At 36.1% G+C, this 26,565-nt stretch overlaps 1 protein-coding gene across 1 annotated transcript; it reads right to left on the minus strand.

The window, feature by feature from the left end:
* Window positions 1–26,565, minus strand: ACSL1 (acyl-CoA synthetase long chain family member 1). Its single transcript, XM_072406850.1, is given in 19 exon segments — window positions 1–2,493; window positions 3,505–3,576; window positions 4,676–4,777; window positions 4,859–5,002; window positions 5,395–5,511; window positions 5,584–5,672; window positions 6,813–6,885; window positions 8,241–8,336; window positions 9,023–9,157; window positions 9,239–9,373; window positions 11,020–11,097; window positions 12,895–12,968; window positions 15,484–15,491; window positions 16,100–16,289; window positions 16,341–16,440; window positions 17,101–17,202; window positions 18,385–18,449; window positions 19,849–19,963; window positions 26,336–26,565. Coding segments are annotated over 19 exon segments (2,034 nt in total). The 5' UTR covers window positions 26,534–26,565; the 3' UTR covers window positions 1–2,352.

A 26,565-nucleotide genomic window follows, 5' to 3' on the forward strand; every position in this document is an offset into this window, starting at 1 on the left:
TACAATCTAATATTCATTTATTTTGGTTTCCTTCATTTTAGGAAGGGGGTGAAAAGGAAGCAGGACAATAAGATTTTGGTTTGTACAATATCAATACCGTTCATTATACAGTGTTCTTTAGTTTTAACAAGTCGTGCATACTTTAGCTAAAGATTCATTCTGATCTGTGCATTGACTTTTTTTAATATTATAAATGATCTTACCCTAGTATACAGTGCATTGTCAAAAATCACACAGGTCTTTACATAGTGCAAACCATTGTTGTGCTTGTATACAATTCCCTTGTGTCTTGCATTTATTAAAAAAATACCTGTATAAGAACAGCTCAAAAAGCCTTAAAAACTAGTGGTGCTGACAAAACTTTCAACCCTCCACCCAAAAAGAACTGTTCATTTATTCCCTTATTGAAGTAAAATAACACTTCCAGACATGTCAGCAATAATGCACTTTTAAATATTTCCTGAACTGGTGGCATGGACCACCCCCAACCCTCTAGCAGCTTTGACAACATAGAAAAATGGGATTTTTTCACTTACTGTAAAAAAAACTTTCTGTAGTCCATTAGGGGTTAGAGGAAGTCTTGTACCTTTGCGTACCTTTATTGGGTTGTACAGCACCAGTTAGACAGTGGCAAATAGAGTTTTTCTAGCAGAATGCTTAAGTATTGTAAAGTTTTATATGCAGTACCAACAGTATGCCTATAAACACAAAGTGGATGGGACCCTTGTCCCTCAATGGATCCAAAGATAGTAATTTTAAGGCGAGTGCAACTATTCCTATTCTTTCGCATCCTTTACACAGAAAAGGAAGTATTGTACCTTCAGGGAATTGAAATACAGTTCAACTAAAGAGTGGGCAACCAGCAATAACTAATAACAAGCCCAATAAAAAGATAAACCACTGAACAGTTTCTGTAAGCTTCCTGTGGCTTTTCAGGAAAAGGTGAAGCCAAATTCCTAACACAATAAGGTCCTAAGGTCTTTTGCCAATAAGTGCTTCAAAAACATGGTCAAATGCTGTAGGAGGCATTATAGCCTGAAGGTACAAGATTTCTATTGACATTGAAAAAAATGGTTTTCAATAAAAGGAGAACTACGAGGCATATTTAATAAGGCAGTGACCAAAGGGGACCAATCACAGCTTATCTTTAACGGATGCAGACAGTAGACAGAATCCGATTATTGGTGATCTTTAGGCCAGACGCTTGTCCTATTAAATAAGCCATTGGTGTTTCAAATATATTTTAAAAAGTGTACAGAATAGTTTTAAGTGTACTTGTATATTCCTAAAGACCATGGTAAAATATCAAATCTACCTCTTTAAAATACCACTAGTGTTACTTAATAAACTTTGCCCCCACAGAATGTTTTAGAATGAGAAAGATGACATTATTAATGGGAAATTGGCTGCTTCACAATGTACAGGTCTCTTTCTTCCTGTTTTTTTTGTTTTTTTATCATGAGTATATACAAAAATCGCTGGATAAGAGATCTGATATGGCAAACAGGTTGGCGATTTGCAATTTAAGATTGAAGACATTAATTAATAAAGCAGAGAGCAATGTGCAAAGTGCAGTGGACCAGAGAAACCAACAAGCTATAAATTCCTTGTTCTGCACTAACTAAGAAATGTGTATTTTACCTTGATTACTGTGAGTCCAGACAAAGTCAATCCGACACATTCCTTACAGTATTTTAAAAAACATGGCATTTGAATGCATGTCACACTGTCATTTGTAACAGGGTTTTTTTCTATATCAGCATATATAATAAGCTAGAAGACATGATACAATGTATTTATATTAATAAACAATTTCCAAGCTCTGACATAACAGCATAAGGAACATACAAAATTCTACTAATAGCCAGAAAAGTGTCCAGCTAAACTCAACTGAAAGTAAATGTACCTATCTGACCTTAGCCTAGCAGCACACCAGCATTTGCACTGCCTTTTTAAAAAAGCCTGGACTGAGCAGAGAAGTAATAAGCAACAGTATATGAATTACACAAAGTCATGACATGGATAAAAAACAGACATGCACACATGTGCTGGGTTACAGTTACAGCTGCTTTAGAGCCATTTAGAGTCATTTAGAGCATACACCAAACATTCACAAAATCATAGATTTAGAGATTGACATTCATATAAGAGAAGTCCCAATGACTTGAATCACATGTAGCCGTCCTTCACGTTGTAAGGCCGAGTTTGGATAATTTTTGGTCACAGCAGAGAAGATGAACATAGGTGACCAGTAAGGCATTAAAGATAAATCTTCCATATTATTCCTATGACCAGCCAGATTTGTAAATTCTATTGCGGATTATTAGCAGGTGGTACTAAAATATGGTTATTTTATACACGGTTGTTGGCATAAAGTTCATCAATTTGTTTCTGAAAGTATTTTCGCAGTTCTGGCCTCTTGGCTTTCAGTGTGGGGGTCAGCAGCCCATTCTGGATTGAAAACATTTCTGGGTATAAAGCAATGTCTTTTACCTAAAATAAAGAGAAGTAACAGAATGAATTCAACATTCACTTACCATACCATAATCTCCAGAATAAAAAACTGGTAGGAATCTGCAGTATTACCGGCTTTTACCCTTGAAATGTATAAAAGGTCCATTATATATTGAATGGATTTCACTTTACACTTCACTTTAACAATCTTGTATAGGTTAGTCTTAAAAGCTATGGGTAGAGCAGGCATTTAGAAAGCACTTGGCTTCTGAATGCTATTACTCTTAAACCAAAACCCCTCTCACAAACCACAATAAAGACCTTACAGACGTTACAACTTTTCTCTTTTGGCTTTAGATATGTTTAAACAAAATACCACACTTTCAAATAAAATGAAGCCACTAACTGTGCCTTTGATTCCTAACCTAAAGTAACCTACCCTACCTTCACTGTCACAGATTTATCCTTAACAAGAACTCAGAAGGCTGGCGATTCTCTTCTTTTCATACACTACTCATAATTCAGAGATGAAGTAGATGAACTAGTTGAGGACCACTAAACAGACATCTATGGGGACTCCTCTATGGCCCCAGGATACAGTTTCATAGAAGTCTTTGAGGTTGTACCGAACTGGTGCATCTATTGCAATGCTGATGTAAGAAATCTAAGGGGGTAGGATAGATTATTTTGGGTCAGGATATAGGGGCATACCTAATAAGTATACTTTATGTATAAGAGTTATCCTTTAGGAAAAATCTCTCTTTTTCTTTTCCAATAATGCTAAAGTATAAGAGATACAGTGTTACAGCTTGCGGTAAATAAACTCCAATAAGATTTCACTGCAGGGCTTACAAATCAGTGGGCGACTCAGGTGATTACTTTGCAACCTCAAAGTATTAAGTTTTGTGAGAATCCTTCCTCAGAGAGTTGAAGACTCAAATTGAGAAACCATGGACAGTAAAGATTTCCTGCAAGCTTTTAATTTTCACCCAGATAGGTTTCCTTTAGAAAAAAAAAATTATAATAAGTGACACAACAGAGTTTACTCACTTGTTCAAATGTTTTTAATCCAGATTCCTTTCCAAGTTTCAAAAAATCTTCTAAAATGGCATTTTTAAAGTTCTGGAACGGAGCAAATTGGACATAAATTGAACACATGTGCAAACTATTGTCAAACTCTTATAGTGTTTAATTACCTGCGCATTAAGTACTATTTTATACATACCTTATGTCAACTAATTAGCTCCTACTACTTCTCTCTATAGCAAGTCAGATTCATCATATTGTCAGGCATGGCACTCACCTATGCCTAGCATCACTTTATTTCCACTATACTGTTATTGGTTATGACAATTTATTTCTAATATACAGCCTAATACAGAGATGCAGATCTGCCAAAACATATTAGTGTGGTAATTTTACCCCACACAATCTCACTCATAATTGGTAAAAGTCAAAGCGTTATTGTTTTTAATGATGATAAATTAAATATTTACTTTGTTTATTCATTATTGTACTCTTTTGGTCTAAAATATTATTTTATTATTGGATACAAATCATATTGTATGTATATATATATATATATATATATAATTTTTTTTTTGACTAGATCTACCACCAGTGATACTACAATCACTTTATATGTGAATCCCTAAATCCCTGAAAAAGCCAATAAGGGCGAAACGCGTTAGGGGAGTATCACTCAAGCGCTCCAAATCATAGAATCTATCATGATTACATTTTCAGTTTTGTCAATGATGACTAAAATATAACCTATTCACAATTTATGTGTATTATGCCAAAAAAAATCTGCCTTCTGTTTTCTCTTATATTTTTGGTTTGTATTGTTACAATGTGGTTGGCAACACCAAGGATTTATTTTGATAACAATACTGGTTGGCTAATTCCCACATCTATCAAATCCCTTCCTTCATTTCAGCAACACTTTTATTGTTGAAATGCAAGGAGAAAAACTTCAGAGACACATGTTGTGTAGACTGCTTTCTAAGAGGGGAGTTTCCCTCACATTGGCTGCATCTGTGAGAAAAAGTAAAGGGAATATTCCTCAAAAGGTACAAACCCTTTCTTATACCGTCCAAAATAGGAGAGCATTTTGGCTATAGATACATTTAAAAAGAAAAAAAACATATTTTGAAATAAAAATGGGGTATTGACCATCTACTACCAGTGATCCTACAAGCTAACGATTCTATGTACCTACCTTATTGCTGCACAGCTCTTCGTAAGTACCTTCCAGTTTCCTCTTTTTAGCCCAGTTGATTGCACTGTCAGGATCTGGCACTACAATGCCTACAAGGAAAGCCTAAGAACAAGGACAGGATAAATGAGTATCTGCACAGTTCAAGTCATACCAGATTCTAAGCAGCATATAGTTTCACATTACCTGTAAGCTTTCTCCGTGAACAAACACCTGTATCACTGGTTCACTTCTTGTTTATACATTCTCAATTTTCTCTGGTGCAATGTATTCACCTTGGGCCAACTTGAATATGTGTTTTTTACGATCTATAATCTTTAATGTACCATTCTAAGGAACAAAGTATAAATATATGCAAGTTATTTACATAATGCAAGCTCAGATCTCAGATGATGCACATTTTTTAGGTCTGGTTCATAGAGGAGAGCACAGCAGGGACCACGCTTGCCCCCCTCTCCCCTCCATTGAGCAGAACAGTGCTTTGTAAATGGTGCTCGCTCGTTCATTCCAGTCACTGGAAACCATCACAAAAGACCATATCTAGATACAGTTTTCCAACATCCAAAAATTCAGAAACACATGGTCATCACCTTGGGCAGAATAGGCCCGTTTATCATATAATATTAATAAAACTCTATTCCAAGAACATAGAACTAAAGCCTCTCCCGAGTTATTTTACCCAAATAACATTTTATAAACCTGTTGGCTTAAACTATACTTACTGGTAACCATTTGCCAACATCTCCTGTGTGTAGCCAGCCATCCTTGTCTAAAGCTTCAGCAGTTTTTTCTGGATCTTTCAAGTATCCTTGGAAAACATTTGCTCCTTTGATGCAAACCTAAAAGATAAACATATAATTTTTCTAGTCTGCCTCTCAGGAGATTGTACTAATATTTTGATTTCCACACACCTCTCCTTCTCCCTTTGCTGCAAAATAGTTCATTTCTTCCACATCTACTAGCTTCACATAGTTGCAGGGCATAGGAGCACCCACATGGCCTGTTATAATGAAAAAGGTACACATAGTTAATATACATACAGATGTAATTTAATGTTGGATAAAGGCTAAAACAGAGGGACTACTTCTACATTATACATAATTTACTTAAATAAATATTTTTAAAAAAATGATAACCTTAGTAAGCCTAAAGTTTCATAAAAAAAAAAAAAAAAAAAAAACCAAGGAAGATAGCTCAATGCATAATTAGAAAGGAGGTGCTAATCTATAATCTCTATTGTTGGGCAGGCCACCTACCCTGATATATACAAATGATTAAAGAAGAAACAAGAAGAAAGCCAGGGTATTTGATATGCGGCAGTATATTAAAAAAATATTTTTTTAAAGCAGTCTTGTCTGTATGTTAGTCAGGCTGCAGGCGTCTCCTTTCTGACTATACCACCACTGTCTAATTTACACATGATTGAACATTGCATATTTTAACAAATGCCAATAGAACTGGACTAGACTATTAGACTGTGGGACCTGTACACCAAAAAACACAAGGATGGTGTCAATACTCGTGCACCTCCTTGAGACCTTTCTTCCACCATGACTAGATTGCAGTTCATTCATTGAACAAACGCTCTTTATTATGCCCCCTGAGGAAGCCCAAAGAAGCGAAACATGTCGGGACACAGGACGTTCAACTGTCACAATTTCAATAGGAAATTGGTGTCTAGCTGACGGGTCTACCAGCAACCCCCCCATATTCTGCAGCGGGGAAGACCAGTACGATGTTAATTTCTCAAAACTGTAGCTGTATGCACTTTAAAAAAAAAATGTTTCAATATACTGCCGCACATCAAATACCCTGGCTTTCTTCTCCTTTCTTCTTCTTCTTTGATCAGCTTAATACATAGATGAAATACACATGTGAGCTAATTAAATCTGCAAGTAGTCTGTAATTCTGTTTAGCCAGTATTATGATCCAAACAGGAAAGCCAGATATAAGACTTTGGATGAAAACATGGAGAACACCATTTTCCACCTCTAGCACCCAAGCCAATGACGCCCTCTTCAAACTCTTTTTTACAGCTAAAAATGCAAATGATGCACATTAATAAAATACAGGCATCTCTATTATGACCTTGTTCAGCATTTATTTATTTATTTTACCTGCCTGCTTTAAGTGTTCATACCTGCTGTCCAGTCCCCAGGATAAGTAAGTGAACAACCAGCAGTGCATTCAGTCTGTCCATAGCCTTCATAGAACTAGAAAACACAATACGAATGCAAAAGAGTTGTCTATCATTATTACTAGTAAAATAAAGTTAAAACTAACTTTATTAAAAGATAACTTCCCCTCACCTTTCCTTCTGTTCTGCAAACAACTCTAAAAATATTTCATTTTACATTACTTTCTGTTTCAGTAACAATGGCCACCAGTACAAATAGAGGAGTAAAATTTCCAAAAGGAAATTCAGAAAGCTATTGAAATTTTACAGAAGGTCTAACTCTTCTCCCAACTGTTCAAAAACTACCAAAAAGATACACAAGAAAAAAATGGCACTGCCACCACCTCCTGAAATGACCACTTCATCTGGGTTTCTTTGGATTCAGTACCACGCTCATGCCACTAATAGGCTTAAAGGTCAGCAGTAGAAGACGTCATACAAGTGTCCCAATTGCAGATAGCTAAAATACAATTCAAACTGGATGCACTAAAATACGTACTTTAATAAGATATACTAAAACAAAAATAGAACACATTTAAACCTAATTTCCACAGAGCAGACATGTGTTTACAAAACCAAAAGAATTAAAGTACACCAATATCCACTGTGAAGTTCTTTAAAGCAAGCTATTACCATATTTGTATGTGTACAATTTTTTTTTTTTAAACAATCATGCAGTATTAAGTATTTTATAATAATCTTTATTCTACCTTGATTTATTGCAGTACTAAAGACCAGTGGTGCCCAACCTATTGTAGCTCATGGTCTCCGGACCGCATGCACGAGGAGCCCTTGTGTCACTCAAAGGGGAAGCAACATTCCCGCAGAGTGACGTCCTTATGCCAGAACCTGCCCACTCTTCCATTGCAAATCTGAGCCCAGAGCCCTGAGTCTGTGATGCGTAAGGCAAATGTGGTCCTCGGCTGTGGCCAGTGCACCCCCTCCCCAAGCAGGATCCTGCTGCCGACCTCGCTGGGGGGTGCACTGGCCAGAGCCGTGGCCCACCTGTCAGACCTCTGCTATTGACCGCATCAGATATGACTCCAAAAGCTGCTATACCTAGGCAGATCTTCTGCTAATTTTGGAAAATCACTTCAATCAATTTTCCAAGGAGTATTTATTTGGCTGGAAGTCCCTACACACTGAGAACACCTTCTGATTGACTTTCTCATAAAGAAAAGGTATTAAGAGTGTTGTATGAATGATAATGAATATTACGAACATGTCTAATCTATCAATGACTGGTTAAGGATAGGAAAATTGGATAGGAACAAATTCATGAGATTCTGAGAGGTGTAGAAATATTTGAAAGTAGCAGATACAATGTCCAGAGCTACTTTACACATAGAAATAACACTTTTATTATTCTGAAATATATAAAACTGTACCCACCTGGCAACCAAGAGCTGCCCGCAAGAATGTTAACACTGTAGGAGAAACAGGAGCAGCTCCGGTAATCATAAGTCGAACTTTCCCGCCAAGACTATCCTACAAGTGAAGAATAAAGGAGTTCACATTTAAAGGAAACTACACAATGTACTGCAATTGTCACCAAAATGGGATGGATTACCGATGGGATGTAGTCTAAACTTGCTACATTTTATAGTCATTGCTATATAATTTCAAAATACACAAACAGAATTTCAACACCGGCATGTCTACAGCTTAAAAAATTAGGGGGAAAAATTGCTTCCCTTAACAGTGTTTGCATACATACATGTGGCAACCTGATTGGGTGGGGCAGAGAACGTAATGCTGCAATTAATTAAGTTTTTTTTTTTTTCTTAAGATTAAACAACAATTACAGAACAGCATGTCAACATAAGAGAATGAACCATTAAATGCTAGCCATGCGTGTGCCTGTGACAGTCCAGTCTTGATATTGTTAGACAGAATAGCCATGCTGGTGACCAGACATTTTTCTGCAGCATTTAGACTAAAAATCCAGGTCACCTTCCTGCCCCTAGTGGATGACTGGACAGTGAACATATAGCAGTAAATCACCCCTTTATTCACACTCTGCTCCTCTTCTGCCAGTATGTTCCTTACCAGCACATGTACCACACATATTGGGCTATCAGTCCTGCCATTCCCTCTCCCATGAGAAAGGGAGTTTCTCTATAGAGGATTGTAAGTTATATATAAACAATATGTATCTGAATAATATTAAATACCTGAACTTTCTGGAATATGAGTTTGTCCCACACACTATCCTTTCTGATAATTCCGCTGCGTAGTTCAGCCTCTTTCCGCTTTGAAGCAAATTCTAAAAGCCAACGCTTCAATGAAGTGTTTGCCTGTCCAAATATCTAGAGACAAAGAGACCAGTTATAATCACATCAAAAATAGGAATCTATACATATACGTGTAATAAAAACCAACTGGCTTACCCGGTCAAACATCCGGTTCAATAATCGAGGTACCACCGGGAAAATGGTCGGCTGCAGAACTTTCAAGTCATCCATCAACAGTCTAATGTCTCCTTGGAAAAAGCCTATTCTAGCCCCATGGCAGAGAACTACGCACTAAAACATTGAGAATTGAAAACATGATTTTTTTTCCCCTATTTGTCTATATTTAGATTACATCTACTAAAATATTAACAAGAAAATAAGTGTTAAGAGTTAGTAAGAAAAAAATACTTTTTTTTACAGTCCTGTTCTATTTCAAATATTTCAGGTACTGAAATAAAAGGTATTAAAAAAAAGGTACTAGAAAAAGGTAATACAGGATGCTTGCATGAGTCACTATTTGCAGAGCATGCTATAGATAAAAAAAAAAAAAAAAAACACGTTTTGCTTCAATCTGTATCTTACTTTTCTGTGAAAACTGTTCTACAACACAGCCTAATAAAAGCATGACAGTAAGGCTACGTACATATGTCAGATAAATGTAATTTGAAAACGAATGAATAAAGGCAGATTAACGATTATTTTGAACTATTGTATAGTGTGCGATTCTGTACATGCTGTAACGGTATGAGGAAGTATACATACACACATACACACACACACACACACACACACACACACACACACATACATATACATATATACACACACACACACACACATCCCACGAACGGATGCGCCAGGAAGGTAGTTAGTAACAACAATCCCTCATTCACCAGAGCCCTTGGTCTGCCGTTATGCACTTTTTGCACTTTTCTTTGTCAACGATTATCAAACGATAAAAAAGCCTAGACCTAAGCAAGTTATCTGCAAGTAGTAAATGCAAACCATTTTTTTTTTTTTATAGTATTTTAATATTTACCTAACAAATAGGTGTATACACTTTAAAACATAAATAAAAATAAATTACTGATCCACCCTGCAAACTCTGCTAGGGTTACTGCTTTTTGCACTTGCAAATCAATTACAAACATGATGAACCAAGGACTTCATTTATGAAAAGGCCATGGAGCTAATATAAATAAAACTGGTGTCTTCAATCACAGAATGACGTGGTTTGAGCATGGAAAGAGTGTGGTTTATCTAGTCTGATTATTTAATCCAAACAAAGAGAGAACAGTCCGTGCATACACAGCCCAAACTATGTGGGAGGAAAACTGATGAGTCGGATCAAATGTGGGAGAACATATTACCAAACATATATACTTTTAAGTTTGAAAATAATAATTGCTTTGGTATTTATTTAAAATAATAGGAAACATTCACAGGATGAAATATCATAGCTAAATATAGAAACAGCTTACTTAAAATTTCTCAAAATGACCACATAGAAGAGTGAAAGGGTTGAAGAGACACAATATAATTTAAATACAACTGTTTTATTCATTCCATTTTATATTCAAAGTTGCACCAAAACAGGATTTGGTACCAATTCTCACATATTTAAATATGGTACTGAAATTGAAAGTCAGTCACTTATCAGAAAGGTGTTCTAATTTTCTGATGAGACCAAGAACCTAACATACTCCACTCACATCACAACACAGAAAGGAATCTAATTTCTACATACCTTTCACAACTAGCATTAGGACATCTAATATTTACTTTATTTTTGTCTTACCTGGACCAGTCTTTCAAACATGTGTGCCAGAGGTAAGTAGGAAATGTGTATATCACTGGCATTCAATGTAAGTAAGCTCTGAAAAATATGACAGAAATTGCTAAGCATGTAAAAAACACACAACTTGACTTATGCCTACCTCCACAACTCTTTCAAACATATGTGCCAGGGGCAAAAAAGAGATCAGAACATCTTGAGTGGAAGGAAATACCAAGTCCTGAGAAGCAGGAGAAAAACAGTTAAAAAGATTGATCATCTCAATTAGGAGAACCATCAATGATTGATTGCAGTTCATGCAACAATTTTTAAAGAAGGAAAAAAAAAAATAGAATCCCCGTCATCAAAAACAGTTTGCTAGATGTCCAGCCATTCAGCAATATAAGGGTTATTAACCAAAATAATTGGGTTATCCAAGTGCCAATCCATACTAACACTACAGTAAAGAATAAATGTGTTGGTATGCTGTGGTGCCATTTGATGTGAATAAAACAGTTTTAAAATGTTGTACAACACAACACACGTTGTCCTGTACATAGCACACTCCAAAAGAAATGCAGCCTCCTTGTGATTCTCTTTGATTAAGGTGCATTTTCAGCCCAATTTCCTAAATGGGTCATTTTAAATGAGTGTACTAAAAAGTGTGTTACTGCAAGACAACATATGCATTGTAGTTCACATTGTTCCTGTGTGACTGAGCCCTAATCTGAACTGTGCACAATTATTCACATACTTTGTCACAGTTGTATCACCAGCACTACATAGCACATTGTTTCTCTACACAACTAGAATGTCTGCCCATGACACCCATGTATAGGGTAGACACAACCAGTCCCTGGGCAAACTGTTCTGTGCATGATAAGGACTTTTTTCATGTATTACAGTTAAAAAACATTAACTGCAATCATTACTATTTTATACAAATTGGCTTGGATGAAGTGGCTTATAAAGCTATGAAAGGTCTTTAACATTACGAAAACAAGTCCAGCGAATATGACAACTTTACTATTAGGGATACACTGATTTGGTTAAATGAGAAACATCACAGACAAACTTTATTAATGTATTGCTTATTATTAAGAAAAGAAAAATACCAATAGCACAGATTCTCCAACCACAAGGATCATAGTCGTGATGGTGAACAACAGTGTTTTGGTCTATGTCCTCAAACATTTAAACTTTCAGACCTGAATCTATTCAAGGCTACACCACAGCAAACCTAGATTGTATGTTTTTCTTGTCTGACATTCATGCTTTTTGTTCACAGGGGCTAGAATATAAGCATCTTGTCTGCATGACCTCCCAGTGTTCCTGTAGCTCTCTAAATGTTCTCTTGCATGGTATGTTTACTGTAATACCCTTTGTTGACAATTTGGAGGCACACAGTGGGGTAGTAGATAAAATAAAGAGCAGAACCACCAAGCACCAAAGGCAGAATCAGATAAAAACAGAAACAGGCAAGATTACTTTAAGCAGGCAACAACAAATTACATCATTACATTTTATAGAAGTAAAGTTCCCATTAAAAATAATTTGTTAAAAAAGAAAACAGATGACAATGAAGAATGATGTTGATGTATGGGGTGGAAATATATTGCAGATTCAGTAAAAATATATGAGCTGGTTTAAAGGAGGTCATCTGAAGATGTTTTAATTTAAAATGAGTTTTAGATAATTACACAGGATTAAAGAGAGTTAAAACAAGTCAGGCATTATGCGTTTACGTACAAGAAAGTCATTGATGTAGACTAAAAACAAATCACAAGTTGACTCATTAGGAATATATCAGTCAAACCAGCAAAACCCATATAAAAGATTAGTACGATGCAAGAGAATAAAGACTCAAATAATGCATTACAACTACACAATCAAATTTATTTTCCACTGAATCAAAAGTAGGTAAATACGAGCATTGACATGCATTTCTATCCATTAGAATGGCATTACTCAGACTACAGACCCATGCTCACACAACCTAATTCAGTAATGCATCAGTGGACGTGAACACAATAGTTACCTCTGTTACTTTAAGGAACGCAGCGCTGTTGCTCACAATGTTCTTATGAGTAAGCATTGCACCCTTTGGATTTCCTAATGAGAAGAAAACGAAAGATTTCAGACTCAAGGAAATGCGGTTTTACTATTCCCTAAAGCTTAACCTCCAAAATTGAAGGCAAATTCTTATAGAAATCAGGTTGATGAATACAGACAGTGTATAGAAGCGAAGTGGTAGACAGAATACCGGTATCATGGGCTAAATGTGCTTGCACACCTTACTACATCTAATTATTTCTCATCTCTGATTTCAGTCAGTGGAAAGTTAATAGTGTGATCATATAACAGTCATGCTAGAAAAGAAAAAAAAATAGATGCCAGAATACATTTTCCAGCATCCCTGAATACCAGTAGAAATCACATGTCTATATGAGACCTGAAGGTCTATATGAGGGACATGAAATTCTAGTATCAGATCTCAGTCTATTGGGCAAGCAGGCACAACTACTCAAGGAGTTTTTGAATTTGCACATTCAGTTTTAGGCTAAGCTTACACTAATTGACTAATTACCAAAGAATGCATTGTTCAATTTTGGCTTTAAGTTTGAGGAATATGTATTAAGGAATATGTTTTTCCTGTGCTAAGAACACCTTGTGTTTGGGAGTGATGCTAAATAACCAGAATTTCCAGGATAAAGTGGTGCATGTACTATTCAGGCACCTGAAAATCTTGCAAGATGTATTGCAGAGTTCCCCAAGATCTTATCAAAACTTGATATGTAACTGGTTCCTGTTCTCACTAACCCTTCTGACCACCTCCTTGGGGCCACTATCAAATAATGAGGCGGTCTATCATAAAGCTGAGATGATGGGAAAAGCTGGCAATCCATATTTACATTTTAGAGTGTCAGTATATTGTGCGCTTATGGGACACTCTGCAGCTAAACTCGCCATCCAAGGTATTCCTTGCGCTTTGCAATTACACAGCAGAAAAATTACTTTGGCAAACTGCAGGAGACCTATTATCTTTATGATATTTTTCAGCAACAGCCAAGCATAAAAGAAAAGCCCTACTGTAGATTTAATAGTAATAAATGCAGCCAAATGAGGTGAGTGTTAACAAAAAAAAATTTCAACTTTTTTGTTAACACCAATATTCCAAACCAATATTGCTATGGAAGTCCACAGAAAACCAAGTGCAACAAAGAAACTTGGACATTTATTGAAGTACTTTAAGAGCGGGTATTGTTAAGGCCATACAGGGGGGCGTTATTTAATCTAAGCTTGTAGATGCCAGTTTGAAACATTAAAAATTAAAAATGGCTTTAGCTTTATACACACTTCAGAAGGGGTTCTAAGTACTTTGTATTTCTAAAAGTTTTTTAAATCCTTTCTGAATTTGATGTTCCCTAAACATTGGTTTACAAGTCATATTCAACAATGTCTGTGTAGATGAAGCTTGAATTTCTCATGTTCCTCACACCTGTATTACCCTGTAAAGAGCCTCAGTCTTCATCAACAACAAGTAATGTGGAATACCACTTTTGAAATACTTGCTATGATAATTACTATATAAACCACATAAATTTGCAAATAATATAATTATTAAGAACACCATTGGGAAATAAATGCTAAACAAATAGGTGGCAGCGAGTTTTACCATAAGATAAAATTAATTAGAACATCAGAGGAATCCCACACCAATCAAGTGGGTGAATGCCAGTCTGCACCTGTGTTAAAGAAATTGTCCCATCATGTAATTTTACATTGCAGCCATTCCCCTTTATTCATATAAAAAGAGGCAGCTTGGATACAGTGTGCTACACATTTTCAAAAAGAAAAACCCTATTGGAGTACAAAGGGGCATCTGCAATAGGTCCTCTCCTTCAACCCCACTGCTGTATCCTCCTCTCAGCATCTGTGGTCTTTATGTCACTTTGTTATCATAAATAATTGTAAAACAAATAAAGAAAAAAAAACTTATCTGCTCCAAAAGGGTTTATAAGTGTGAACTGAATTGATTCAAAATTGGCTTCAAAATGAGAATAAACCAAAAAGTCTATTCAGTTAGAAATACACAAGCCTTTACATTAGTTTGTGATAGATGTAAAGGACATTGTGAAATAAAAATATATTGTCTGTGGTCAGCTGAAGTTGATTTACAATGGCATTCCATAGTGCATATCATTTTGGATACAAAAATATTGGAAACCACCATTATACTAAAGGTCAAAAATAATTATAAAAAAAAGCACCTTTTGTAAAATAAATAAATAATAATACTTATATATTGCTCACCTTTGGTTTCTCATGGTGGTCCCTCCCCTCTGCCTAAATTGGGACACAAATGAATAAAATGTATTATTATAGATCATTTTATACATCATAATGCAGAGCATAAGAAATGATAAAATAATGCCACGGGGCTAAGTCTGATGGACTCATCCAGCCTGGCCATTATATTTAGCAATGATTAAACAGTGAAGAGAGAATCATTTACATGAAAACTGTGTATCAATATGTTTTACTGCACATTCTCCAATGGCATCTTAAAGCTCTATAGGTAACACAATGAAAGAAACTGAAAGTACACTTAATAAACAATACACACTGTAATCACTGCAGCCAAATATAGAAAAGTAAAATTTACAAAATGAATAAACAAAACATCTGCAACTGGAGAAAATCCTGCAGCATTTAGAATTTGTTACAGAAATTGCACAGAATATTCTTTAAATCTGAAACTGAACCTTTCAACTTATGGGACCACCACAGTAAAGCTGGAAAAATATGACACCAAACAAAGCATTTTTGTACTTCATCTTAAGAACAGATGGAACAGTGTTTTTTGACCTTTTTAACCCCTTGTAATAACTGTCAGGTCTTTAGGGAACCCCTGTTGTAATGACCACATCCACAGCTCACAGTACATTAGTGTGGTGGTCAGTGGGAAGAATGCCCCCTACATTGCTAGGCAGTGGGAAGAATGTCACTGTTACAGAGGGCCAAAACATTAATTGGCATTAGTTATATTGATCCGAGAGTCACAAATTGCTCATTGTTGAGAAGAGCCCTGGTTGAGAAATGCTGGTATACAAAGAACAAGTATTCCAATCCTAAATCTAACCCACACTGCATTTAGTTTGATAGTAGAGAAATTGTATGTTTAAAAAAAGGATATTTACAATGGCAGCCTCCACATTTTTTCAGTAAAGGGCTCCTTTTACCAGTAACTGACCTCTATTTCTTTCAGGCTGATGATTTCCACTCCACATTTCTTGCCTCGCTCCACAAGATCCTCATCAAATGGATCCATGAGAACAATAGTGCGAAGAACAGGTGTGTCTCCCTTTTCAACATTGGACAGGAGTACCTTAGCCTTGTCAGTGTTGTCACAGAATACCAACGAAATGTCCCCTGGTAAAAAATAAATAAAAAAAAAAAAAAAAAAAAAAATATTAAAATTACCTTTGTTTATGATATATGTAATTGCTTCAGCTCCTAGAGTATCATACAAAGGAACAGCCACCATAGAGTAGGTATAACAACTCAATTCTGCGATTATCCACTGTAAATGAAGGGCATGATATTGATGTTCATTGGGGAAATGTTAATCTACAATCAAATTTCTTAAGTGCATGCAACTTTTTTCCCAGATACATACTTAGAACTTGTAGCTATGCACATGTAAAGGGAACTACATGTTTCAGAAAGGCCCAGTCACATTATTGTGATTATTGAAGCAGTAAAAATTTATGAAAAGGAGGAACATTGGATTTACATTAATAGAAGCACACAAAATTAGAGTTTTCCTGTGGGGTTCCATAAAGGATAATGTTAGCTAGACATTCATTACTTTGATATTGTGCTTTATTTCTGCTAAGAACACAAAGTTTTATTTTTTTAATGAAGGCAACTAAAGTGGTGCATCTCTAGAAAATGATTGCAGAAATACAATCCTGGGTGGACTGGATAATATGTCTCGGAACAAAAAAACACAAATGCATGTAATTCAAAAACCTGCACAAATCACACATCAAAGATTTAACCAATCAATATACAAATTTATGATTCTCCCTACTATGATTCTCCCTAGTTAAGCTGTGGTCAACTGCACCAACATAAGCACAGCAAAAGTATATGATGAATTAGGGGGTAAAAATGTGTGAAGAATAAGCTACTTCCGCTTTCCTTGACAAATTAGACATTAGACAAATAAAACTGTTACCTCAGGCCTGTTCTGAGCAAAAATGCCAATAAATTGTTCTGAGTTTGGTTTATAGCCCCTGTGCAGCAAGGCGGACCCCACGTACTCCGCTCTATCCGATACCTAAGGGTAAAACGCAGTAAGAGTTTTAAAACCAATATTTACAAGGAACAAAGCAAAGTGATCACAGTAAACAAAAAAAGAAGAAAATAAAAGGATTTCAAGAATTCATTGTTATTTTTTTTTTATGTGTACACACAAACAACATCACCTACATAGAAGAAATAAAAGAAGACTGCTATGCCATTTGCATGCCATTAGCAATCAGAATAGTTAAAAACCTTTTAGAAGCATTAAAGATTACACCGAGAACCAGGACCAGCAGTGTCTTGCCTGCCCCATCCATCTTCCCCCGCATAGCAGACCTTGTTTATGGAGTCTTCTGTTGCTCTTAAGTTTGTTGCCTTGAGAATGTATGTTCAGATGGTATGGCAGATGGAATCCGACCAAACACCAGCTAATACTAATAGAGCAGTTTATAGAGTATTCAAACAACATTTTACCGAAATTACCAGGAAAAGTGATTTGAGAACCTTTATACTGAATCTCATCAATGCAAAAACAATATTATTAGTCATAATGTATTACAATTAAGTAAATATATTACAATATATGTAAAATCTAGGTATATAATAAACAATATTCCCTTAACTGTTTGTTTTAGAAACCAAGATCTCAGGTTACCTTTTGTACACAGTTTGGAGCAAGAGTGATATTATTAAATTGCTTTGTTTGCAGTAGCTTTCGGCAATCCACTGTTCATCAACATTTACCCAGAGAAGAGGGAGAAGGTACAGTAAACATCAGGAGTCATCAAATTTAAACAATGGACGTCAGGCTTTTGGGTGGGGTAGGCAGAGGGAGGACAGTGGTAGCAGAAAATGTGCCAGGCCTGGGAGTCAGTGGGAGTAAAAAATTACCTATGGTCAAGTAGGAAGAAGAATAATGTCCCATTGTTGGTGTTAATGCTAGGAAATGGCGTCCAACTATTGATATCAGAAGGAGGAACTGTAGCCTAAAATCATCTATAGGACATGTGGGTAGGTGTTTTTTGTTTTTAAATAAACCAAAATACCTAAAAAATATAAATAAAACAGACACAGTTTTGATTAGCTGTCCCTGATGACTTCCCAGAGAAGGCAAATACATTATAAAGTATTACACCTACCCGGTATATAACAAAACTATATTGACATACATCTCCTATCTGCTAGTATGTAAAAGCCCCACAAAACATCACATTACCTCTTGATATGATATCCATTGATATGGTTGATTAGGCTTTCTATGTCCTAAACAGGGCCCATTATCTGTAAAACAAAAAAGTAAAAAAACCTTAAATATATGAACTGAAACACATTTTCATGACATGCATCTATTTGACATGTTCACATATTAGGTAAAGTGAAAGATGACAGCTTAAGTTAAACAAACTTAGTGATATGAAGAATATTTGTAAAAGGAATAACGAAATCCAAATACAGATTGACATTCAAAAATCTGGAATTTTGAAAATACCTGATTTTTATACTTACCTTCATACCTCCATACACTGGCCAGTCTTCCTCTCGCAGCACCATGGACATCTGGCACAGTTCCAGGGAGCAGGCAGCTGGGAGGTGTCAGCTTGTGTTTAATTTAGCAAGCAAGACCTAACAGCTGTTTCTGCAGAACAGTGCCAGCAAAACATTAGTGGCCAAACAGTGTATTGCAGTCCTTATATTGAACATGTGAGCAGAAATTCATGCGGGGAAACTGAAGGAACCGGATTATAAATGGCCGGATTTTCGATTGTCAACCTGTATCAGGAAATAATTTTCAAGGAAGGTGTGATTGTCACCCTAAACTTAAGTCATTTTATTACTTAAATTTAAATAATCAAGAAAGGGACCTTGACCTTGTCATTGGAAAAAAAAGTAATAGTAAGGTTTAAAAATTCCTCACACCAGGGAGGTTGTTTTAAAACCCACCTATTTCTTTCCAAACTCATGATTTTTACAACTATTGGCAAAAGCCGATTTGCAGATCACAAGCTTATGGTTAGCGATAGACTGTAGAAACGTTCACCTTGAATGACAGTTTAGTGGATATCTATCTAAATTGTACAATTGTAGCTCTAATACCAGCTCTGCTTTTCACACATCTTGCCTGAAAAAAAATCCAATGTAGCAAACATCCTTCCTAAATCAACACGTTTCATCACCGAGCAGAGGGGGACATTTGCTACATCAGTGAACATCTCAGTGAGCATTCATAATAACCTTTTGATAGTTTTAAAAAGCCTATTTCACACCCAAATGCCAGATAAGTCAGATACATTCACCCCTACCTACAGCTTTAAAAAATCCTGATACAAATCCCAAATCAATCGTACACATACATATAAATGAGGACAAAATAAATCTAAAAAAAATTGCAGCACACTCCAGAAAACATTATCTTCTTATTAAAATAGTTTACAGAAATACAGTCATAAGGAAGCAGCTTGGCAAACCAGTCTATTGGTTGACCAGCTGTATATTTAAATAAGGATGAAGAAAAGCAAACACTGCTTGGCTGGAATAGACATCGCCCATTCCAGTTTACAGCCAAATACTTAGTGATCAAAAGTTTAGCAACCAGTGCAAAATTTAGGCATACAACCTGTACATGGCAGACTATTAATGGTATACTATTGAAAGATAAATGTCAAATAAAAAGTGAGCTTACTTGAAACTCTTCTCCCTCTTTGGAAAATTTCATAGACTGTTCTGACATCATCATAGTAATAGGTCACAACTTCATCATTATCCAGCAGAGCAGATCTGCGGGCATTCTCATGTCCCTGTATAAACAACATCTGATTAGCAAGGATTACCGAATCATTAATTAAAGGAAGATTTAATAAACCTGCAGTTACAAGTATGGAATGTAACGGACAATTCGTTTAATAAACATTAATAAAAATAAGCTCATGCATGCTTTCATTTTTGCAAGATATTTTTATTTAGGTAAAACAAATAAAAAAAATAGAGCAAACATAAGTAACTTGTTGTCTAACACTTCGAATCCACATGAAAACAATAACATCCTCTAGAAATAAACTGAAAACCTTACAGACATAAGCAGGTGCAGCAGCCATGAAATAACAGAATATTGTCAAAGAATAGGGGATACACATAATAATCTCCAGTAAATAAAAATATGCATTTAATTGAACGTTTTTTGTATAGGAATGTATGCAATTCAAAGAGCATAGGCAATAGAACACACCTGTTCAGAAGTTACTCGTTTCACTATCTGTATTTGTCTGTCATTTGCAACCCCTATTTAATGTACAGCACTGTGTAATATGTTGGTGCAATATAAATACTTTTTAATAATACATATATACATATATATATATATATATATATATATATATACACACACACACACACACAGTATGAATATCTATCTGCTCATATTACATAATCACACTGAAGAAAAATTTAAATCAGGTGTTCGACATCCTATTTTTTTTTTATCTCAGGCACACATTACAGTGGTTGCCTAGAGTACAGTCCCTGTGGTTTTCATAGGCCCAGAAGTCAATTTCCTATCCAGCATTTTTATCTACTGCTTCCGATCACAAATCACAAAGGTAGGAGCTATATGAGAGATTCACAAAAAGGGTACCTGTCAACTAACTAATATCAGACTGCACAAATCTAATAATCACTGAATTAGGTCTCAAAGAAAGTGTTTAAATGGTTTGTATAAACAACCCTTCCATGCCTTGTTTAATGTTATGGTCCCCCCACACTCAAATAATACCAGTCACCCTGGGTTTTGGGGATATCAAACTTGTAAATTGTAACTGTAGAAAATTCTGTCTCCATATTCTGGACATAGGTGCACTTCAAATTAGATCAACCTGTACCTGAATAGAAATGTAAAGGTAAGGGAAATAACAGATCATGATCTAAACCATACCATATCATCTCTAAACACATGGCAGAGCAAATGTTAAGATGGGGGCATGTTTGGATGCCAATAAAAATGTTTCATTATTATTTATTGTCAATATTACTGCTGTTGACAGATGCAGCAGGGTATATTCCAAAGTGTATAAAGCTGTACTATCTGCTCAATCGAATAGCATAGTACTTCACAGTACAAGTGGGCAATAACACTAAATATGCTGCAATACAAGCCACACAAGAGCTTTCGTAGGCAAAGAAGTAGAATATTCTTCCCTGACCAGGTCAGCCAACATAAATGCAATTATACATTTTGTACATTCTGAAAGATGGATGATCAAGCATCAACTAAAGACTGCTGCAAATTTATATCATTTATTTAGCCAGATATTTTCTGGAGTTTATTTTTTCCAGTACATTACTGGCCACTACCAAGAGATGTGCTAAGGCCAAAGGCTTAAGAAGATCATCAGGCAGTGCCACTCAATGGCTGCCATCACCTTTTAAACAGTATATTTTGGCTACATTTTGGGTACCAACACCCTCATGGCACCAGGGACTACTGGCAGGTAAAGCTTTTATCATACTGATTGCAGGCGGTGATAGAAAAACGGGGGTTGGTGTACACTGGAATATGTTCAGAATAAGTTAGAAGGTTAACTTTAAACTTCTAGAAAAAAAAAAAAAAAAACATCAATATGGTTGTAGCTACAGTATATGCTATATAAATAAGTAACATGTAAATAACATTTACAGATCGTATAAATGAGCCTTCATGCGAAAGTGAATGATTTACACCCAAAGTTTTATAATTGTATGCATGGGTGCATAGAGGAATGTTGTAAGCACATTATTGTATTATTAACCAGGGTACAACAATCTGTGGACTTGGCAAAGGTTAGGGATATTAAACCTTCTTAATTTACCTAATCCAAGAAGATTAAAATTATTCAGTTTCAAGCACAAAATTTAGACTGCCTTAAGATTTTAAGTAATGTACACCGTAGGTAAATGAAGATTTAGGTGTGGGCAAATTACAACTTACAGTGAAGTGCTAGGAATGGTACCAGGTTTCTAAAATCTAAAACAGCAGCGGTACTTGCTTAACCTCCCAACCGCTAACCCCGTACTTTTCCGTGCAAAAATTTTTTGCAACTATGGATAACCCCGTACTTTTTCGTCTACATTAAAATCCCACTTACCTGGTCCCGCTGTGCTCATCCAGCATCGGGTCCGTGTTCCAGCGTCGTCCTCCAGCGTCGGGTGTCTTCTCCTTAGAAGAAAAAGCCGGCCGGCTTAGAAGAGGATGATGTGTGTGCATGCGCCCGTCGATGGGGGTCATAGCAGAATATTCAAATATTTTGTATTGGATTCAATACAAAGTCCTGTATCCAATCCAATACAAAATAACAGAAAATATATTTATGTGGTTTTGTCTATAGGTATGTGACGTTGGACGGTTGGACACTAGGGAGGTGATTTAGAAAAATATATTATTATACAGTATACCGAATTATCGCATTTTCAGTATTTTTCATTTATTTATGTATTCTTGTTTAGGCTGATTTTTGTGTATTTTAATTTTATTAAAAGTATTTTTTTTTTACATGATTGTGTGTTTCAAACATTTTTTATATTCATGATATCTACTAGAACCCTGTTCGGACATATTTCTGTAAGTTACAGGTCTACAATTTGAAAAAAAAATTCATTAAAACCTGTAACGCTTTTGGTACAGAAATCTAGACATCAGTGTAACTCCCAGGTGGTTAAGGCTCTTCACTGAAGAGTTTACAGAATAGTCTAGTAAACACTGGTTACACAATAGCCAGGTATTATTTCCCTTAATATCAATACCACAGCTATGCTGCCAGAAGAATCACCTGATCAAGATCTTACTATGCCTTTAGGGAGGCTAGAGCTAAGAGTAAACATTGTAAAATGGATTTCAGCTTTAACATTTAACCATTTCCTTTCTAGACTTTACACAAACTACTGCAAAAATTCAATTACTATCAAAAATTCTGCCCAAGCCGGGCCTGCAATGCTAGAATTTTTACCACTAGGAAAGCAGAGGGTGGTGTCACAACCCTTATATTAATGTGGAACGAAAGATCTGCATACAAAAATTGTGAGCAGGCAGAATTCTTCTTGTGAGCGACAGGTGATGACCTTCTGCAATAAAACATACTTACCTGCCTGATCACAATCTTCTTCTCATAGCACACAGTGCATTGTAGGATGCTGGTATAAGCTGGATATCCAAGTTTCCCCTGGGGCTTTCAGGATAGAATGAATTTACACACACCAACATGAATTTATGTCATTCTGGTCCAGTCAATCAATATGGTTAGAACTTCAACACCCAAAAGAATTGGATACAGATGGTAGTGTCAGTGACAGCAAAGACGATTGAATTTAAATTACAAAATTGCAAAATCAGGAAGGAATGTTTAATTTATTGCATAGGTGATAGACGATGTTCATTTTGCAATTAAGAACTTGTCTGGTCGCAATTTTGTAATTAAATTATTCAGTTACACTTTAAAGGCACCTCTCCTTTTTCTTAAACACTAATGGGTTATTGCTCTTGGTATATATGGCCAGGGAAGAAGAAAAAAAAAAAAAAAAAAAGAAAACAGTGTCAGATATTTTTATCGCTGTTCTTGCTCCTGATATATCAAAGGAACAGTGATGACATTACATCCAGGTGTTTGGTGTTTTCAGAAAAGACCGTCATACATAGTCTCCACATTGGCACACTTCCCAATGTGCACTAACAGGATACAGAACAAAAGACAGAAAATTTTTCCTGCCCTAAAATGCATAGATGTTACAAATTGCCATGGTCATACCCAGCTCAATGCTTCCCCAATCTACAGATATGTGAAGAATCTGTTGCACATACAGCCCATACAGAAAAGGTGGTGTTGTAAAAGCAGACAATAGGAAAGGTTATGACAGGTCATTAAAGTTGAAGAACAGGTTAAGCAGTACATCTGTGTCGTTGAGAAGGCTGTACACAAAGAAGCACATGTATGCCAACTTACTTTACACATAGCACCATCAATTATTCTGCAATAACACATTAACATTCCCCCAGCTAAAACAGATGTTTTCTGGAACTGAACTTCCTTAACAATATGGTGACACACACAATCCTATCCCAGTGCCATACAGAAGCCATTGTATAACTCCTGTATATAGAAGGTTTTCACAAGGACACTTCATTCTATAGGTACCGTCAATGGTCAGCCATCCCCTGCCTACAATCTTACCCCAGTGTCATACATAAGCCATTGTATATACTGTATATAGAAGTCTGTACAATGACCCTTCATTCTACAGACATCTTCAGTGGACAGTATAATGTTGTCAATATTGTCACATGCAGTGCTGGCTTAGGACCTGGCCCAAAATGCTCTCGATTTTCAGTGAGGTTCTAATGTAATCATTTACACTACACAGACGGTTTAGTTGTCGCATGACTGCCTTGGCAGCAGTAGAACCGTATGACCATTACACGGTGTATGGAAACAGGTTATGTTAGCAGCATAAAAGTGACTATGTTTTATCTGGCAGAACATAAATAACCCCAGTAGGTACACTGTTCTCCCCAGAAATTTTTTTCAGCCGGGTGGTAGGAAGCTCTAGCCGGGTGGTAAAAAAGGGGGTGTGGCAAAACACGGCAAATTTAGTGCTTCCAGTTGTTTATGCCATGGGTATCCAGTAACCTCTTATTTTTTCAGTGTTCTACCTTCTAGCTGCCCAGAGCTGGGCGGGGTATTCAAATCAGCCGGGCGGTGCAACCGGCTAAAAAGCTCTGGGGAGAACTATGAGGTAGAAAATGTCACACAATGTCAGTTTATATCTCACAAAGACAAAATGTACCCACCTGGTGAATTAAATCAGTAGGCCAACTTTAGACAAATAAGCTTTTATTACGCAGTGTAAAGAGCAAAGCTTTTTATTTCTGTTCATTAATTTGCTCTTTTATTTAGGTTCATTTTATTATTTTCCGTTTGAACTCTACCAGCAGGTCAGATATTCTTAGGTGTTGGTAAAAGATTCAAAGACAAAAGCTGAAATAGATTTGCCCATTTAGTTTTTAGATTTCCTCATAGTGTGACCCAACAAAGGTTTTATTTATTTAAACCCTACAGCAAAATTATATTTAAATAATTGTCCCTGTATGGCTTGATTCATATTCAGAGGTATAATTCCTCTCCATGAACAGAAGAAGAAAAATATAAGGTTCAGGAACTCATAGCAATTAACCAGGGGTTCCTTGTGTAGTGGCCAACTGATCGCATTTATGCTAGATGATGCCTGTCCAGTCCCGGGGCCAAAGCTTTGTGAAGCATTCTGTTCATTGGCCATCGAAGTAAGAAGATTTCGCCACTGACCCCAATAATTTGGTTTTGTTAGGAGTTCTCCAAGACCTGAACATAACTAAGGGTTCCTCACGGATATATAGGTTGTGAAAGGCTGCTTTATATGCTATGATAGGCCTTGGTTTTTAATGTTCTTTTGTTCTACATCCTTCTTGCACTGGAAGAATAAAATCAGGAATCTGCATGATTTCTGAAAACTAAGGTAAGTATAACTGATAGAAGCAAGGCAACCAATCCATGGAAAACAAACATATTAAACCCGTTAAAAAGATGATATACCGGTATGTATGCCCCCCTATTGGCACACACCAATATACACAAATAAAGTTTTTACAAGAACAGAGGAAGTAAAATTTAGTCATAGCAAATAGAAATACCAACCGATTTCAGTTATTTATCTTTGACTAGTTGCAAAATTAAAACTAGCACCTGATTGGTTAGTACAACTTCTGCATTTCTTTTGCCAGTTTGTATGCTCAAAGTATTTATGACTACAAAGTTAATTGTATAACATTGTTCTGATTCAGTTTTATCTATTGAGGATATAAAGAGTTAATTCTGTGTCACACCCGTAAGGGTGAAGTATGAATATACATTGACCTCAAATATATAAAACCACAAATGCTACAAAGTAGACTTTAATTAAAAAAGTAATTTATGTGTGGCTCTGATCAAATTAATTCAAATCACAGTTTTGGCAGGAGCTCAGTTCTGCTTGCCAAACAAGGAACACATTTCAAATAGAAACTCTGGGGTGTGAAAAAAAGGAATTCTTCATAAAAATCGGTTCCCCCTCGGGCTGCTTCTGTACAAAACAATCACGCACTGCACACTGATATTACAAAGATATTAAAGGGTTACCTTTACTTCCACGGACTGCATGGCCAAGTCACACGGGGGCTTCAGGGCTTTTGGTCTTGTAGCGTACCAGTAAGTAGTTAAAGCAGCAAATGCACCAAAGCCCATCAAGGTGTTGGTGGGAAGAGTGCGTACATACTGACGAACGTCTCCTAGCTCAGGGATCCGGAGACTCCTGAAAATCTCGTGTGCCTGCATCATTAATATTCTCTAGACCTGTGGGAGGAGCAGAG

Source organism: Pyxicephalus adspersus, chromosome 3, assembly GCF_032062135.1.
Source record: "Pyxicephalus adspersus chromosome 3, UCB_Pads_2.0, whole genome shotgun sequence".
Taxonomy (NCBI): domain Eukaryota; kingdom Metazoa; phylum Chordata; class Amphibia; order Anura; family Pyxicephalidae; genus Pyxicephalus; species Pyxicephalus adspersus.